Genomic DNA, 16,049 nt, shown 5'->3' on the forward strand with positions numbered 1-16,049 from the left:
AGGTATGGCTTTCCCAACGAAAGGCTAAGAATTCAAGAACGGTCTTAACTGAACCCTCATCAGATCTGAATTTAACCAATGCTTAGTCTCAGCAGCCTCCGGGGTGGGAGGGAAGCTTAGCCTAGCAGTCAGTGACTTACTTGCACTTTTTGCACACTGATAGAGAGTAAAAGTATGTTATTAATTTGGTTTAGTCTATAATCCTACAAAGTAACGGTAATTTATAAAGGAGTGTGTAGTAGACTGACTGCTAAGTGTACTATACTGTTTGCTTTACTAATCACCTAATTCATTGCAGTTCATACTTATTGACTCAAAGTTTAAAACCACAATCCATAGGCTTTTAGAATTACTTATAAACCTTTTTGAGTGATAAACTCTGGAAGTGGTCTTCAGGTTAGCAAGTAATTGTCAGTATTAAACATGGCATTATTTTCAGTAGTCCTGCTGCGAAGCGAGGAAGGCGCTCCAGTGAATAAGTGACTAGTAAAGCGTGGTGTTTGGGTCTCAGTCCGTGGAGCACTGTGACTCGGGATTGTACCTGAGTGGATGAAGTAGGTTAAGGCCAAGATGTCTGAAATGAATGCAATATTAATAGACGCACATATACGCAACGTATTATGGTTAATTTTAAAACTACTGTGCCTTAACGTATTTCTTAAAACGAAATTTTTGTAGTAAATGAACATTTGAAATCCATTTTGATAAACCTGCTGTTAATGTTTGTTTTCTTTTCCCTTGTGACTGTTTTCTAACTTTGTCTTGGTCATTGCGATTTAACTAGGTGCGGTGGCTACTAAAGTTCGAAGGCACGATATGCGTGTCCATCCTTACCAAAGGATTGTGACCGCAGACCGAGGTTAGTTTAGTTCTGCAGTTCTTGTTCATGAGCAATGGCGCTGGGTGTCCACAGGGTTTGCACACCACACCTGATGGGAATGTGTAACTGTTACTGCACGGCGTTTCTCCCCTGCTGAAATTAATTTATAGTCACTGACAGATGTGAGGGTTGGGTTCTTTGGGTGGAGGTTTTTTTTTTCCTTCCTTTATATTTTAACTTATTGAATCCTATTAGTATGTGCTATGATTTATTCCTACTAAACATAAATTAGTCCATTTGGGGAGCTATTTTTTTCACTTTAATTATTTTTCAGTAATAACTTTTGCTAAAAGTTACCTTTTAATTGTTCTGAAATTGGGGGTTGGTTTTACTAAATGAACTGAGCGGCTGGTGCTTTAATGAGAGAAGTAAAGGGAGAAATGCCTCCTGTGTTCTTTCGGAGAAAACTGAAGATTGATTTTCCCATTTTCCTCTTGAACGCGGTATTTGAGCCACTGGGTAAACGTGAGGTGGTGGCCGCCAAGCACTCGACGCCGCAGGGTCAGGGCTGGGGAGCCGGCCCTGACGCAGCTGGGTCTTGTAGAAGTCAGAAAATCAATTCCCTTTCGTGCTCAGATTTTCTTCCAAAATGGATCCTTTGGTTTTTATCATTTGCTGCTAAAATATATTATCTAAAGGTAAACGATTTCTTGAAGTTCTGTGGTGACATGAGCCCAGCTGTTGGAGTCTCTCTTGACTAACCTGTGACTGGAAAAGAAGTCTTCATTTTTCTCCTTGTCCACATTTGTAATCTGTGTCCTGTCTGTGCCCTCGGGCCCTTTCATATAAGTTATTTATGTTTATTGAGGAGTGATATTTTCGGTTTATTGACATTGAATTGTTTTTTCTGAGTCACAAGGTAGGAATCTGAAGCAAGGTAGAGAGGATTTTTGCAAGCTTTTTAATGGCACATTTATTACCTACGGACTAAGTTGATCTAACTGATGCTAGTGGGGAAAGTGAAGGGCTGCACCCCGCCCCGTCTTCTGTGCACCTGTGGAAGGCCTGCCCGCGCTGGGCGGTTGCCTTGAGTGCTGATGGGGACAGCGGACACCAGTTGTCCGCATCGGAATCAAATACCTTTCCAAAGAAACCGATGATATTTATTTAGCATCCTATGTGCTTAAAGAGCCTTGGAGACTTTGAACTCATACCTGACTTATAGTGATTGCTTACCGACCAGAACCCATCGCCCCCCGCATAGCGGTCCCTGTGTGCTGGTGCTCCCCGTCTGTGTGTCCTTTGCAGGGCGCACAGCACCTCTCCCAGTGAGCAAGGGGTTTTGAAACGGAAATAAAATAATTTAGATTTAAAGAATCCAGATAATTCCATCAATAATTTGAAGCTTTCCCCCCCATAGTTACTATCTAGAACAGGGGTGAGTGTTCTAAATAGTTCCTCGTCAGTGAGCCTCTCCCTGTGTGCCCCTTCCGGCTTTCATCACGTTAGTAACACCATGATTGTTGGCCTACTTAATACTCGGAGTACCTTGAGATAGTTGAAAATATTAGGAAGATGTTACTGTATCTCAAAACAAGAACACATTCCATGCATGGTTCTTTTGTGGTGATGTGTGTTTTGATGAGTCCTGTCACTGATTTTATTCAAAATGCAATGTCAGCAAACCGAAATGCTATCTTTATTTTTCTCTAAATAACGGATACTTTGTACACTGCTGTGACTGTCACTGTATGCTCTCACTGGGTCTGAGGGAGATGGCTGGAGTCCTTCACTTCAATTATTTTATGATACTACTGTTTTCTCTATTTTTGAGGGTTTTTTATTAGTTTTTTTTTAATCTTTTGAAGGGAAGATTAATACAACGTTCATTTAAATGGAAGGAAACGCAGCCCTTGGACCCCAACCATGTAATTCTCTGGGATCATTTAGAGCCTAGCATGGTTGACAAGTGTCTAGTTCTTTACTAAAAATAAACCCACCTCTACACATTTCAGAACTAAGTTTGAAGCCTATAAAAGACCAACTGACTTTTTAGTTGAAGTGACCCGCACGTGGTCTTGCACGGCTGACGCCTGTGTGTACTGTAGGAGGCCAGGGCTTGGCAGAGGAGGCACCGGGCGTGCTGGTGCGTGGGGCGGTGCCAGTGTGCTTTGTCTACGGAGCCCACATCCAAAACCAGGACGAGTGTTCTGAATGACGATTTCACAAACACCATTATTGACACAATTTGTGTAAGGAACTTAATACAATTTTAATCAAAATTTTTGTTCATAGCAAAAATGCTTTAAGATTCTGTATTTCTGAAGTACCTGTGAAATGGTATGATTACATCATGTGAAATATTTATTTTCTTTTTTCATTATGAAATAGCCGTTTGTATTTTAAATAAAATTCCACTATTTTAGAGATATTCAGGGAAGATTTGGTCACACTGAAGATACAGTATTTTTGTATCGTTTTGTAAATGATAGACTATAGAGAGCAGTTTTGTCCCACGAGGGTAAACCAGGCGATGACCTAGATTGTTGAACTCTGTGAACATTAAACCTGCTGGGCTTTGGTCCACAAAGCGGCACAGACCTACCTTTGCACTGGCCTGTCTCCTGTCTCCTCTGCCGACGTCAGTGGCCACAGTACAGAAGAGGCTGTCAGACCTCAGAGTATAGTAGAAAATAATTAAGCTGTTGAATGAGTCTTAAAAATCATACTACTGTTAAGTGGACCAAGTTTGGGGAAGCAGAATGTGACAGTCTGATTAAGGAAGGAACAGCTCGAGCACATTGGGGACGATAACTTTTCCACTTGAGAACTACTTTATGTTTTACTGTAATTTTTAAAAAGTTTTTTGTTCTGTTTGTTATTTTGCAAAAGAAAATAGTATTTACAGGTGGCTTCTTTTAAAATATATAAAGCAGGAATGTATATGAAATGTCAGATTTTATTGTATTTGCAGAGAATTAGCTTTGAAATTGAATAAAGAAAGCTGTTTGTAGTTTTAAAATGCCGTATTGGTATCAATTAGAAATTTCCTCTATTTTTTGATGTACGTAGAGCTTTTTGAGTATAGAATTTTAAATGGCAGGATTTTACAGTGTTTACATGCAAGTGCATTTTATAAGTGTTCTATATGTGTAAAATAGTATTTTCAACTGGAAAGTGTTGGCTGGCACAAAAGGCCCGGCCTTTTTCCTGGTTCCCATGATGTCGCCACACTGCTAGACCACAGTTTAGTGTTGCTTTGTATCATGAGGCCAAGAAATTCCATGTTGTTTGTAAATAGAACAATTGAAAAAGCAATAAACATTTATTGAACAAAAGAAACCTTGTTTGGCCCAGAGTTTATGTTGAACCAAATTGTTCACAGAAATCTAAATTTCTCTAGATTCATATTTCTTTAATCATCAGTTATTAATAATCACATCCATCATTAATAGCCGCTTCGATGCTTGCCTCTGAGAGAGTACTAATGCCAAGTCGCAGTCAGGCCCCGAGAGCCGCGCTGTCGGGTCCGTACACGGACCTGCTCACTGTGTTTCCAGTCCCTCCATCGAGCTACTAACTATAGTCACTAGTCATATTTTATTTCTGTTTTTTCCTGTTAACCAGTTTTTTTTTGTGGGAGAGGGCTCTCCTTCATTTGTTCAAATCATGATATGGAATTGTCATGATTGCGTGTAATCCGTAGACGGTGTCAGTTTGTCAGAGTTACACATGCTTTTTATTAGTTGTGATTAGTTTTCATGTTGTCATTGAGCCGTCACTAGCTGAAACTAATCTCTTCTCTATCTTTTCTTTTCTTTTTTTTTTTTTGTTTTGTTTTTTGTTTCTAACCACCCAGCCGCCACCGGCAACTAACCTATGACCTTCTGACCTCTGAACTCTTCACCCAATGATGACCTGACCATGCCTGCCTGCTGATCAGTTAACTGGTAACTGGTAATCGCCTTGCTTGCCTGGCGTCAGTGCAGCGAGCTGAGGCCCTTGTCCGTTCGTCTTACCATCTAACCAAACAAAAGACAAAGAAATTGTCCTCCAACTCAGCTTTTGTTTCGTTTTTCCTGTTTGGGTGAAAATGGTTCTAGAACTGCACTGAATAGTAGTAAAGCAATAAGGCCCACGTCACCCCTCAGCACTGATCATCTCTGTGTCCCACCCTCACGAACGGTAAGGAGGCCTCACTCAGGAGGGGGACAGGTGGCCCGTAACGACTCAGTGACAGGCAGTTACTGTGAGAGACTTGTAGCGAGTCCACGCTCTGAATGTACTGTGTGGTGATGCATCATGCATGGACCTTCGGTCAGGGATGTCACTGGGGAAGGGATCTCCAAAAGTATTCAAAATTTGACACGCTCTTTAGTCACTACAGCGCCCTCCAAGGGCAGCGGTCGCAGCCTCTTTTATATTGCCTGCCAAAACCTGAAGCATCAGCAGTGTGCCATGAGAGGGACGTAACACGGAGTTTTGAAAAGTAATGCAAAGAACAAAACTGCAACACTATTTTTAAAAAGAGAACTATCTGAGTTAAAATTACTGACCCTTTATTTCACAGCTCCTTGAAAACACGAGAACAAGGTACATGCATCATGTGTCACGTTACTGGGCAAACTGTTCCGATGTTCTTTGTAAACCTCCCTGTATAGAACAGAATCATTAAGGATGTAAAAGCCATGCTTGCCTACTTGCTGTACACATGTAATGACTTGTAGATAAAGTGTAGTGCATTGAAACAAATGAGCAAAAGTAGACACTTTTACTATACAAGGGTGCTGGTGCAGAAAAATATATATATTTTTGGAAATGTAGCATTTTATACTTTCAAGTGTTATAAAAAAAAGAAAAAGAACAAAGAAACCCTTTATTTCATTAAATGATTTTTTCTGGTGGTTGTCAAGAAACAAAAGACCAAAAGAGCCTTTTTGTCTTTCTTTTTTATTTTTAAGTATTGGAATAGTCTAAAGAAAAGGAAGTGCCTTATTTTTCTTCATGGTCATTTAGTCAAGTGTCTTGTAAGATCAGCTCCTCCCTCAGAGCCCCAGTTAATGCATGCTCCTCAGTCGCCCAGTATGTGGAAGGATGTGAGGGAGACAAATGAGTTGATAGTCTGAATTATATAATTTTTGCCACGTTACCTTGATACAAATTTGCCAAATCTGATACTGTGAAAAAATTTGATAATTTTTCTAATGCCTGCCACGTAAGTTCTAAAACATCGTTCTTTTAAAATTATAACTGATTGCTTTTGGTTATTGCATCTTTAATGTTACCCCAAAGGATTCTGACATGAAAATTATGTGTGATTTGAACATCAGTTTACAAAGTAAGAGCTTTGTTTTGTTCAGAGACGAGGGTATATGTTGGATTCTGTCTTACTTAAAGATAAGTATTATACGTAGCAAACATTTTCATGAAAATGAATTTTCTTGATTTTCATTCTGGAAAGCGGTGTTTTTTAAATGCCCCAAACCTAATCAGATGTCCTTCTACCACGTTGCTGGTTTAGTCACAAGCTGCCCCACACCCTCCACGCACACCTTTTGGGTTTTTTCCACTTGAAAGGAATGTGAACAGCTAGCGTTGTGCACGGAACTCCTCAGCGAGGCCTGAGCGGAGGCTTCCCGCCTCCCGGCTCAGTGAGTTCTGGGGGGGGCGGCGGCCGTGCACGGGCCCGCGTGGGGGCAGCACGTCGGCAGTACCAGATGTGGCAAGTATCAAGGGGCAGTGGCCCAGCTCATCAGCCGTCCCCTTCCATCCCTTCAGAATCCCAGGTCAGCAGGAAGCTCAGTCAGCACCTCCACGGTGACCTCCACCGCCTGGTCTCACTCGGAAGCCGTTTCAGTTTCTTTACTATGCAATAGCCACCGTTGCGTGTAGCGGCCAGCTTCAGTTTCACGTGCCACTGCTTTGTCTTTCTGTGACACACAGGTGTTACGGTTTATTTACAATGTATGCTGTGCCATTTTGATTTTTATTTTGTTTGGTTGGTTGAATAAATTTGCGACACTCAAAACACTTGAGGTGATAGTAGTTTAAAAACAGTACCAGTATTTGATCCAGTTTCATCTCACTGTGTTCTACTGGACATCTTAGATGTTTATCAAAGGTCTTTCATGGGGAAGAAAGTACATGTATGGAACAAACGTGGGACATTGATGAGTAATGTTGGCTCTGAACAAACTTTTGAAAACTTAGTTGAAACAATTTTGGATCAACTGAAAATAAGCATGACTTTTGAAATCTCTGAATGCCTTGGTTCTCAGTATTATCATTCTTTATTGAATTTATTTCTTATTAAACTATGTAGTTTTTAAGACTTTTTGACAGTATTATGTAATTTTTTAGCGTGGGTAGATGGGAGTGTCGCTTGTATGTTGCGTACAGCTGACATGTACTTTGTCTGTTCCCTGTGTCTTAGCGGCCCCATGCTGTGTGTACCATAACCAAACTATTGCCTATGAGAGACATGTAAGATATGTATTTACAGCCATTGTTACAAGTTTATAATGTATTTTTCTATCTTGTTTTATATGTATGTTATATAACATTCAAAAAGAATTTTTTTCCTGATTGAGAAAAAGGATACAAAATGCAAAATCCACAATTTTGATAACTGAAAATTGCCAGTTGTTTTGCAGTACTTTATTACATTGGGTGTCTTGTCTTTCTCGGGCTTTTTGGTTAGCTGATGAATGAATACATTAGATACTTTGGGTTTTAGTTGGGATTTTACATAGCTTGCATTTTAATTCTTTGGTTCTTTGCTGTTTCTATTAACCCATGGCATTATTTTAATAAATGTTACAATACCAACCTACTAACTCTGGACTATGTCTGTTTATTAACCTTTACGTGTTTAATTAAAATAAATAAAGATGAGAGGATGTAAAGTCTTGAGTTACTGGACTAACCCTGGAGAGCGTGACCACAGATAACATAGCGTGACTTGTGTTTCTGTCGTCTGTCAGCTGACAACTCCGCACACTCCTGTCCCAGCGGCTTCGTTCATCCCTGTCCTCTGAGGGGACGGCCCAGAGAGACGGCAGCACGTGGCCTGGGGGGCGGCGTCTCTGTCTCGCCACGAGTCTTTCAGCCTCTGCCTTACTAATGCCACCCTTTCTCCTTCTCCGAAATAACTCCTGTCCGCTCACAGCATCGAGAGTAAGGAGACTCGTTAGGGTGATGTGCCCCAAGACACCAGTTTGATTCCTTGTGGAGCCACCCCGTCTCATTCCCACCGGTAGCTCATGTCACCATCACATTATAAAGCAATCTGCTGACGCTTTGTTGTTTTGATTGGCCATCTTTCTTTTAACGAAGCGTTGAGCTGTTTTAGCCAGCTGCTCCTGTGGGGGGCGCTTCGCACAGGTGATGCCCCAGGGCGGTGGCTCTGATTCTTGGTTCTGTGCAGAGCGGGCCGCCAGTCAGGCCTCCTGGCCGCTCTTTCTGTCCCCCTCCTGTAGGACAGCCAGAACACGGCGTTAGCACAAGACGCTGAAGGGACGAGAACACTGGCATTTGAAACATTACCTGTCATTCATTTCCTGCACACAGGTCCATGTGAGAAGGTCGGTTGAATACAGCTGCGCTCCCGGCCGCCTCTCCCTCACAGACCCCATCGTGTAACTTGAAGTGCATTTACTTCCCAGGCTTCCTCTGCGAATTATCTGGGAAGCAGGTCTCCTGAATAATAAAAATTCTAAAGGACAAATTTTTACATTTGTAAATAATGGCATATTTTTATAAATTACATTTTATTTAAAGTTCTAAAGTCGGGGGCTAAAATGAGTCACATGTTACAGAAACAACTATGCCAATGTGTGTGGAAGTCCTCAGAATGTCAAGTATTCTCACTTTCTGTTGACTCCCCCAGTATGTACACATATATATGACACAGTAGCGGTTTAGTAACAGCCAGCCGATTTAGTCGTGAAGAAGGTGGTCGTCTGGGTTAAACAGATGTTGCAGTTTCTCCAGTGGGGGCAGTGTGCTGTTAGGTGACAGAGCTGTCATATGCCACTCACTCTCAGTGAAAGTCCCCTTGCCATGCCGTTCGGACATTACTCTGACAGTGTCTGTCACACCGCTGACCTACACGTCATCAGGGCACCCTGTCACTTAAATCAGTGCATTTCTATGCAGTTTACTACACGTCCCCTGAAACCTGTGGATGCAATCTCATCTCCTTTTTATGTAAGGGTACTTGACGTATAATCATGTCATATTGTCACCTTTTGTGTTGGAAAAGATGTACAAGGCCGTTTTTAAAAGGTGGAAATAGAATTATGCGTCCCATTTTTATTCAGGCTGTAATAGCATTAAACGTGAAACTACTGCGTTCTTAGAATGAAAAAATGCTCGAGTCCATGTTTTTGTTTTTTCTTTTTGTTTTTCTTTTTACAATGGAAACTGAAGTTTTCAGTTAAGAAGTTCACTAGCCTGACCAGGCGGTGGCTCAGTGGATAGAGCGTCGGACTGGGATGTGGAGGAACCGGGGTTTGAGACCCCGAAGTTGCCAGCTTGAGCGCAGGCTCATCTGGTTTGAGCAAAGCTCACCAGCTTGGACCCAAGGTCGCTGGCTTGAGAAAGGGGTCACTCGGTCTGCTGCAGCCCCATGATCAAGGCACATACGAGAAAGCAATCAATGAAAAACTAAGGTGCCACAACAAAGAATTAGTGTTTCTCATCTCTCTTTGTCACTGTCTGTCCCTGTCTATCCCTCTCTCTGACTCTCTCTGTCTCTGCCACAAAAAAGCAGTTGCACTAAAGGTATTCACATAGTAGCGGAGCACTTTTTTTCCTCCTCAGGCGAAGGGTCAGGGAAAAGGTAGCCCGACAGTAGGTGGTCACATAGCCTAGTGCCGTGGCTTCTGTGCAGCAAGCAGAGCCCACCTGCAGGGGCGACAGGGACCCCTCCCGGGAAGCCGGCCTGGGCGGGTGTGCACACGGAGTGGGCGGCGGGTTTTCTCAGGTACTCGGAGTACAGGGGAACTCCAGTTTCTAGCGCACCCAGAGCAGGCGGGAGGTGGACACGGAGATGCTCACCAGATGAACTCGACCAGTCAGCTCCCTTCAGTTCCTCTCTCCGGAGGGGGGGGGGGGCGGGGGGTGTTTCTTTATCCGGGTGAAGATCTCTATTCCTTGATTGCAGTTACTTAGTAGTATTTACAGCATGTGATTTTCAGTCGAGTGAAATCTATATTGCTAAATTATAATCCAGTATTTAATTACAACAAGTACTCAAAATGAAAACTTTTGGATTGACAAATTTTCTTCAAGTACCAAAGGTGTAATTTTTTGACACTGTCACAGATTCCTCAATACCTTTATTTAACACGGAGAAATCCATTTGACAAAAAACGCTCATGGTACACGCATGTAATTGCTGCTGTGGTTTCCTTCATACAGAAGCTAAACGGAAACACCTCTCAAGGTTACATCTGAAGAGAGACTTAAAGTCATGAACACCTGGTCCTCAACGCTGAATCACACTGGTTCCCCTGAGCACGGTCCTCTCTCTGCTGTGTCTGTGCTGCCCTCATGGCTGGGCTGAGGGAGGGGAGGGGAGGAGGAGGGGACCGGAGTGGGCGGGGGATGTGGGTGGCAGGCGCAGCCAGTGGCGTGGGGGTGTTGACCTCGGGTTCCTTCCTCTCTCGCTGTCCTTTGTTAGCCAGGCCCCACATGGTGCTCAGCTCCCAGGGTAAAACTTTAAAAATAAATAAAAGCTTGTCTTCTTAAAAGTGCTACTATTTAGGTTTTTGATTACCAAGTCCTTTATGGTTTATGTTGTAGTGGTGTGTATGCGACATGTAGGACTGTCGCTGTGGGAATTGTATACACGGAGGTTGGACTGGGTCATCCCCGGTCACGTGAACAGAGAGCCCGCAGTGCAGTACCCCCCCCCCAACGCCGGCTGCACTGAAGTGCTGCTTACAACCCCACACCCCGCTCTCCAAAGACGGGTGTACATGTCAGAACAGAGAGTGCACACTTCCAGCCTTAGTTTCTACCAGTGCTTGACTATTTAAAAGAAAATCTGAGAATCCGACTTGGCAGGGCTCTAATAGCACGTAACTGAAAGGTGATCATCATATTTTGCCCTGATCACAGTGATTCCAGAGAGGAAATCAGTCAACAGACGTCCTACAGGGCTCTCAGTTGGGCATTCATCCAAAAAAAGTTGCCATTTCTGATTGAGAAGCCCTGGTACAGTGTGTGTGGCATTTCTTGATGGAAGAAAGGAAAAAGGAATGCCAACTGCACCTTGCTCTCGTCGGCTCTGTGAAGAGGGCTGGTGTCATCAATTTCTTGAATAAGTTTAAAAAAAAATAGTTTCCAGTATTCTGGAACCTTTTCTCTAAGATTTCATGTTGGGATCTTCAGTTCTCTGTCTCCCTGCACCCTGAGTGTGCCGGTCAGTCCCTCTGCATAGAAGCTCCCAGGTTCTCTTCCCTCCCTCCCCCTCACTCACTGGAACCTGGGTTCTCCGGCGAGGTGCGCTGCCCCCACCCTCCCCGAACGCCGCGGGGCGCCGACGAGCAGCCCTCCGCGGAGTCCACTCAACCTCAGAATAGGCGGAAAGTGGATGCGTGTCACGGCATGCGTCAGAAACCTCCGTGCTGCTCGCTGTCTAACACGGACTGCCCACGTGGTCCCCGCCCGCCTCCCGCCTGCCCCCTGCATCGCGCCTGGACCGCTGACCTGCACCCCTGTCCTCGCGCACGGGCTCCCCGCGCCCTCTGCGCCTGGCTCTCCCGGTCCAGGGCGGGACTTGCGACTCTCAGACGCCTAACTGGCACTCGAAGGGCAACGCATTCAACAGGTCTGCACGGTCTTCCTCCCGAAAAATCAGACGGAGCTGGTCCCTAAGTCAGAAATATTTGTCCTGAGTCAGATGTTAATATTTAATGAGAGAAACTCCTATTGAGTAGAGGCACTAGGTGACAGTTGGGTTTCCTCCCTAATGGAATTGTTTTAAACCTACCTTTTTATAGTAACTTTTGGTAGAAAGCAGTTGAGCCAATTTGAGTATTTACAGTTGTGTTAAAAAGATTCCACAGCTAGAAGAAAATATTAGCGATAGTAAGTTTGGGGTCCTATGTTTCTAAGGCATGGCGATTAAAATGAGATGATTCCAGCCAATTGCTGTTTTTGAAGTACTAGGGAGTACACGCCCCCCAAAGGTGCTCATTTTAATATGTTGTTCATTCGTTCCAGTTCCAGCGAATGTCAGTCGGGATGCAGGCTTCACTACGGTGGTTTTCTTTTCTTTTTTTTACAGAGACAGTGAGTCAGAGAGAGGGATAGACAGACAGGGACAGAGAGAGAAATGAGAAGCATCAATCATTAGTTTTTCGTTGCGCGTTGCGACACCTTAGTTGTTCATTGATTGCTTTCTCATATATGCCTTGACCGCGGGCCTTCAGCAGACCAAGTAACCCCTTGCTGGGGCCAGTGACCTTGGGTTCAAGCTGGTGGGCTTTTGCTCAAACCAGATGAGCCCGTGCTCAAGCTGGCAACCTCGGGGTCTCGAACCTGGGTCTTCCACATCCCAGTCTGACGCTCTATCTACTGCACCACCACCTGGTCAGGCACTACGGTAGTTTTCTTAATGTATGCTCTGGTTACTTAATGAAAGTTATGGGGGGGGGAGAGGGGTAAATGTAAGAAAACATTTTCAAATGAACCTGCAAGTACTTTCTTACAGAATTATTCCAGTTCACGCTGAAAATCTTAATGATCGCACAGTTAACTTAGAACTTTGTATCAAGGTTGGGAGTCAATTAAGGACCTTGGCTAGGCTTGAAACCTGAATTGTGAAAGTTGCTCTCATCCACCTGTTTAAATGACGTCATCTTACCAAATTAAAATAGACACATGCAAGCGGAAGTTCCTTTGAATACATTTTCGTTCAGTGCTGTTAATGAGTGATTTTTTTGCCTGTTGCTTCCATGCCAAGGTAAAAAGGGCGTTGAAAACTTGTCCCAAGCTTCAACTCTCTCTAGAATGGTGGAAAGTGTCACACGGAGTTAGCATGTGAGGGAGAACTGTATCAAGTCAGATGTACAGATGTCCCACCCCAGATGTATCTAAGCACCAGTTTGGGGGATATTCGCAGTAAAGTCTTTTTTGTGTCCAAGGTAAAAATTGAGAAGCCGGGAAAATCTGATCACGTCTGGAAGTCGTCACCCCTAAGTATTGATGCTCTAAAGTGCACTCAGTATTTCCCATTGCTCTTGGCGCTCTGACAACCAAGCAACCGGCTGTGTGTGGAGAGAGACAAGAAAAAATGTGTAAGTTTTATGTGTCCCCAGGAAACACCACTGTGGATTCCTGTAGTTACCTGTGCGCCAGTAAACCAGTCAACACCCAGAAGGCTCTGTAAATAGCATTCAGTCCAGAGAGGCGTTAACCCGAGTTTCTCTAAACTCCTGTGACAGTCAACTAAAGAGTCTTCCATCTCCATCCTAGAGGGTCCATAGCTCAGGAAAGTCACCCAATCACAGCCTAGGTTGTGTTTGCTCTAACACTAAAGAGACGTCACCACCAGGAGGTATAGCTTGTTTCGATTACTGAGCTATGTAATTTTTTATGAGGGTCCAAGTCTGAGCAGCTACGCAGGAAGCTGCGGTCAGAGCACTGGGTGTGTGAAGGGCGACAGTGGCAATCTCATTCTTACTCCTGTGTCCCCTGAACTCAGAGAAGTGCTGTTTTCTCCGAGACGGCTCTGAACAGAGCTGATGGGAACATAGGGAAAATACAGATTTAATAGAATTAGTATGAGCGTGAACAGGGACTTGGTGACCGCATCAACTTCCACTTCCTGAAATAGGTTTTGTCAGCCTGCTAGTGCCGAAGGGAACGAGTCACGGATGCCGCTGGACACACGTGAGCGCCGGCTGGTGGCTCGCGGAGGATTGGGCAGCGGCGTCACAGCGAGCCGTCCTGCGGGAAGCCCTCGGCGGGTCAGACGGGGTGCCTCCAGCTGACCCTGCGCAGGGGGCTCTGGCCTCTCCTTTGCCAGCTCAACTGTCCCCTACATTCCCCCGTGAAAGTTTCCTCAGGGGACACACTGGAATTGCAGTGATGAAATTAAAATACAGAGTCACCGGGCGAAAAGTGCTTGGGCGGGCTGCCGAATAAAAAAGGATTTGTTGTCGTGTTACTGTCTCCAGTGGCTTTCAAGGCCAAACAGTAGGTAAGAGGCATCGGAAAGTAGCCCATCAGGGACCCGGTCCATGTGGTAGCCAGTGTCACATTAGCACCCCGGTCAACTTCTTCAGGGCCGCAGAGGAGTCAGTCAGATGCTACGATCAGTATGTGATGCAATCAAGTCAGTAGCATACAATGAACAAAAAAATAACCATTTCTCTGCATATGGAAATGCACCAAATGTGTTAGCATATTTAGTAAAGCCGTGAAATAAAGTCAATTAATGCCTTAGAGTCAGAAACCAAGAGGAACCCCTGTGCTTTGGATGTCCACGTCCTTTCAGAAATGCTCCCTGGTGGCCTGCATGGGGACCATAACCCTCAACCCTGTCTTCCGGTTAGGCACGGAGGGGCGGAGTTGGCACCAAAGACATCTTTCCTCTCCTAAGGAAATTTTAGCCTCTTTAAAAGTTACAAATGTTGTGCTGTCACCCCGAACGCTGTCCAGGCAAAGCCCCAAGGAATTTAAAGGTAAAACGCTTGTGAAAGGCCGTAAATTAAAAACAAGTGTACGATACGCTTGCTGTGCGTTTTTATTTTTTAGAGCAATAGAGATTGCTTTCCATCGTTCCCCGGTGGACTCAATTTGCCAAAAGCACCCAAGTGTCCCAAAGCCCCAGACTATGGTAAAGCCAGGTGCACATCCCCTGCTTAACAGGAATCTATATATAAGTATATATATATATAAAGTGTATGTCCGATGTCCAGATAAAGACTCCAGTTCTACATTGAGCGGGTCACATACCAGGTTACCCTGAGACACGTGTCTTTACAGAGACAGTGGACACAGTTACTGAGGCTGGCTGACGGGTGGTTTTCCTCCTGTGGCCCTTTCATCATCGGAGACGCAAACAGGGCCTGTTTTGTCTGCGATACTGGTGACTCCAGCGCAGTGTTTTTGTTTTGTTTTGTCTTGTTTTATTTTTCATGGACTTCATTTCTTAGGGCCGTTTTGGGTTCACAGCCAACTTGAGCAGGCGGTACAGAGATGTTTCCTATAACCCCCTGCCCGCCCACCCACAGGACACAGCCTCCTCCGTGACCAGCGTCCTCCACCAGACGCCCACGTTCGCTCCAGCTGATGAGCCCACCAGACTCCTGTCCCTCGAGTCCATAGTCCGCCTCGGCGTCCCGTGTGGCCGTGCCTGTCCTGTGGGTTTGGACAAATGGATACCTGACATACTCACCACTGTGGATTCTTATAGAAGGAGTTCCATGGCCCTAAAATTTCTACCCCCACCCCAGTCCCCAACGCCTGGCCACCCCGATCTTTCCACTGTCTCCACAGTTTAGCCTTTTCCAGAACATCTTAGCGTTGGGATCTTACAGAATGTAGCATCTTCACCACGGCTGCTTCTACTTAGTAACATAGTAACAATATATGTCTAAGGGTCCCCCGTGTCTTTCGTGGATGGATGATGACTCATTCCTTTTTAGCGCCGAATCTTATTCCGTTGTCTGGACGCATCACAGGACATCTTGGTCGCCTCCCCGTTTCCGCAGTCCATGAATAAAGCCGCTGTGAACACTCGTGTGCAGGTTTCTGGGTGGATGCACGTAGTCTGTGTGTGAAGATCCATCCGTACGGTGACCGGGTCACAGGGTAACAGGACGTTTAGTTTTATCAGAAATTTCCAAACTGCCTTCCAAAGTGGTGGTTCCATTTTTTTTTTCCTTTCAGAATGGAATAGGGTGAGGATTAGGAGGGTAATTAAAAAAATATAGAAGAGAGAAATTTCCAGAATGAACCCTGTTACCTTATTCCAATAGACAAATGCAATTTGGCATTTCTGCTGCTTTGTTAACCCTCCAGACAGGAGGGAGAGGCCCAGCATCACTAAGCCGTGGGCTCCACACCGGAGGGGTGTGTGCTGATGTTGCTGAGTACCACGCCCGGCCTCTTCAGACAGAGCGACCCCGTCTAGGACCGGGAAGACAAGTCACTGTAATGTAACCGGGCGTTACTTACCCGGCCTGTCGCCCGACAGCGTTGCGTGACCCCT

The 16,049-nt window shown here is 44.8% G+C and overlaps 1 protein-coding gene across 5 annotated transcripts in view; it reads left to right on the forward strand.

Annotated features, from left to right (window-relative positions):
- The window catches only part of QKI (QKI, KH domain containing RNA binding), a 137,619-nt gene extending 129,963 nt beyond the window's left edge, over positions 1–7,656 (forward strand). For 3 of the 5 annotated variants that reach the window (XM_066372803.1, XM_066372804.1, XM_066372802.1), the window contains exons 7-8: positions 785–859; positions 4,680–7,656. In XM_066372803.1, the coding sequence (XP_066228900.1) occupies positions 785–859; positions 4,680–4,696 (92 nt within the window). In that variant the 3' untranslated portion in view covers positions 4,697–7,656. Of the gene's footprint in view, positions 1–2; positions 3,106–4,679 lie in introns of those variants that run through there. The other 2 variants (XR_010750009.1, XM_066372806.1) reach the window with 2 other exon arrangements.
- Positions 7,657–16,049: the final 8,393 nt, after the last annotated feature.

Source organism: Saccopteryx leptura, chromosome 3 (assembly GCF_036850995.1).
Source record: "Saccopteryx leptura isolate mSacLep1 chromosome 3, mSacLep1_pri_phased_curated, whole genome shotgun sequence".
Taxonomy (NCBI): Eukaryota; Metazoa; Chordata; class Mammalia; order Chiroptera; family Emballonuridae; genus Saccopteryx; species Saccopteryx leptura.